Source organism: Eriocheir sinensis, chromosome 60, assembly GCF_024679095.1.
Source record: "Eriocheir sinensis breed Jianghai 21 chromosome 60, ASM2467909v1, whole genome shotgun sequence".
Lineage (NCBI taxonomy): Eukaryota > Metazoa > Arthropoda > Malacostraca > Decapoda > Varunidae > Eriocheir > Eriocheir sinensis.
This window is the reverse complement of record NC_066568.1, coordinates 10,059,969-10,062,468: the sequence shown is the minus strand read 5'-3', so window position 1 is coordinate 10,062,468 and position 2,500 is coordinate 10,059,969. Positions and strand designations below refer to the sequence as shown.

General features: G+C 61.5%; 1 protein-coding gene across 3 annotated transcripts in view; it reads right to left on the bottom strand.

Moving 5' to 3' along the window:
• The window catches only part of LOC126985941 (uncharacterized), a 23,503-nt gene that overhangs the window by 13,185 nt on the left and 7,818 nt on the right, over positions 1 to 2,500 (bottom strand). For all 3 annotated transcript variants that reach the window (XM_050841536.1, XM_050841537.1, XM_050841538.1), the window contains exon 2: positions 1 to 1,413. This exon is cut by the window's left edge and continues 521 nt beyond it. In XM_050841536.1, the coding sequence (XP_050697493.1) occupies positions 1 to 1,397 (1,397 nt within the window). In that variant the 5' untranslated portion in view covers positions 1,398 to 1,413. The remainder of the gene's footprint in view (positions 1,414 to 2,500) is intronic.

The following is a 2,500-nucleotide window of genomic DNA, read 5'->3' as shown; positions in this document are numbered from 1 at the left end:
TAGTCCCTGCTGCTCTTGGCCACGTCCTGGTAGTCCCTTGCGGCCCGAGGTATGCTCTGGTAGCCCTTCGTGGCCCTGACGCCGTCCGGGTAGTCCCTGGTCGCCTTGCTCCCGTCCTGGTGGTCCCTGGCTACGCGCGGCACGTCCTGGTAGCTGCGGGTGGACCTGACCGTGTCCTGGTAGCCCCGCAGACTCCCCCTGCTCGAGTCCGGGTAGTCCCGGGTGGTGGCGGCGCGGGTGGAGTCCGGGTAGTCCCTCGTGCTGGACCTGGCAGTGTCTGGGTAGTCCCGGGTGGTGGCGGTCCGGGTGGAGTCCGGGTAGTCCCGAGTGGTGGTCCTGGCCCCATCCTGGTAGTCCCTGGTGATGGACCGGGAGGAGCTGTGGTGGTCTCTGGTGGCCCGGACAGGCTCGTGGTAGTCCCCGTTGCTGCGGGAGCCCCTGGTGCTGTCCTGGTAGTCCCGGGCGGTGGTCCTGGAGGCGTCCTGGTAGGCCTTGCCTCCCCGTTGGTTGTCCTGGTAGCCCCTGGTGGAGGACCGCGGCCTGTCCTGGTAGTCCCTGTCGGCGCGGGAAGGCTCCTGGTAGGGCCTGACGCCCCGCTTGGGCTCCTGGTACTCCCTGATGGACCGCGGCCGGGACAGGTTCTGGTAATCTCTGGAGGAAGACCTGGGAATGGGCTCGAGGTCCCTGGTGGCCCTGGTGCCGTCCTGGTAGCTCCTGACGCCAATCCGTGTGTTCTGGTAGTCCCTGGAGCCCCGGGGCACGTCCGTGTAGGCCCTGCCGCCCCTGGAGTGGCCGAGGCTGCCATCCCTGGCGGGGCCCGGGTAGTCCTTGGTCCCCTTGGCGGCGTCAGGGTAGTCCTTGCCGGCCCTGGTGCTGTCCGGGAAGTCCCTGGTGCTCCTGGTGCTGTCCGTGTAGTCCCGAGCACCGCGGGGAGTCTCGGGGTAGTCCCTGCTGGTGCCGAGGTCATCCGGGTAGTCCCTGGCGGTCCTGGTCCCATTCTGGTAGTCTCTGGAGCCCCGGTGGCCGTCTGGGTAGTCCCTGGCGGGGTACCTGGCCGTGTCGGGGTACTCCCTGGGGGTCCTGGGGGTGTCGTAGTGGTCCCGGGCCGAGGCGCGCCGCCTGGGGAGGGAGTCGTCGGTGCCGGGCTTGGTCAGGATGCCGCGCAGGCTGCGGTACTCGTGGCGGGGCGCGGCGGTGGCGGTGGCGACGGCGGGCCGTCCATGGGCAGGGGCTTGCTGGGGCGGCGGCGGCGAGCACGGCGCGGGCAGGCTGTGGCTGCTGGACCAGCGCCGGGGGGCAACGCCCCTGGAGGCTGTGAAGCCATACGAGCCGCCCTCAACCACTACCCCGGACCCCTCCTCGGGCAGGGCGGCGGCGGTGGCGGCCCGACCTGGCATGGCGGCTCACTCCATCCTGGGGGCGAGGGGAGGCTTAATGTGTGTGTGTGTGTGTGTGTGTGTGTGTGAGAGAGAGAGAGAGAGAGAGAGAGAGAGAGAGAGAGAGAGAGAGAGAGAGAGAGAGAGAGAGAGAGAGAGAGAGAGAGAGAGAGAGAGAGAGAGAGATTCATCCAGTCACCCACTCCTCAAGAACACATCGGGTGGTGGTAATGGCAGTGTGTGTTGCATCCCCCGTCTCAGCTTCACTGCCTACCTAACTAACTAACTAACTAACGTGGAGCATACATCAGGCGGCGCGTTGTTTCACTCACCCGGCACCTCCACTCCCGACGGTCCCCCCTCGTCGCCTCCATGCCGCCCCCCCCCTCCCTCCATCCCTGTCCGGCTGTTCGTATTAATTTGTGGCCGCCGCTGCGTGCCTGCTGTGGCTGCCGCCGAGGCGTTATGAAATTGTATTTCCGTGCGTCGCGCGGCTGTGGCGCTGTGCCATTACTGCCGCCACAGCCAGCACAGGACACACTCACGGCCACGCCACACGCCGGCCAGGGGGGGCACGGATGTGTGTCTGTGGGTGTGGGCCAGCTTTGTCAGCACATACACACAGACACACACACACAGACACACACACACACACACACAGCAATAAACAGACACACACAGGTTACACACCCAAACACGCCAGTGTTATTTTGTCTTTTAAATCTACTAGAGCGTATTAGCGGTACACGCAGCGCCACACGCGGCCACCCGGAGCTGGACGATTTTTCTATTTCGGGAGGCGGGAATTATTGCCTGTTGTTCAGAGGAAAATGTATGAATACGGCGCCTGAGGCTCGGGAAAAAAATAATATATATATATATATATATATATATATATATATATATATATATATATATATATATATATATATATATATATATATATATATATTAGCCATTGGTCGTATGCTTTAATGACTGAGTATGTATTTATGGTAACTAAGAGCATTGGTGAGCGAGTGAAGGGGGCATGTGTCTGCCTCGTGAGCGGCAGAATGAAACACAAGATGTTTCATCTCCGGAATATTTTTGGCTCAGGGTTGTATTTTGTTTCCTACATCTCT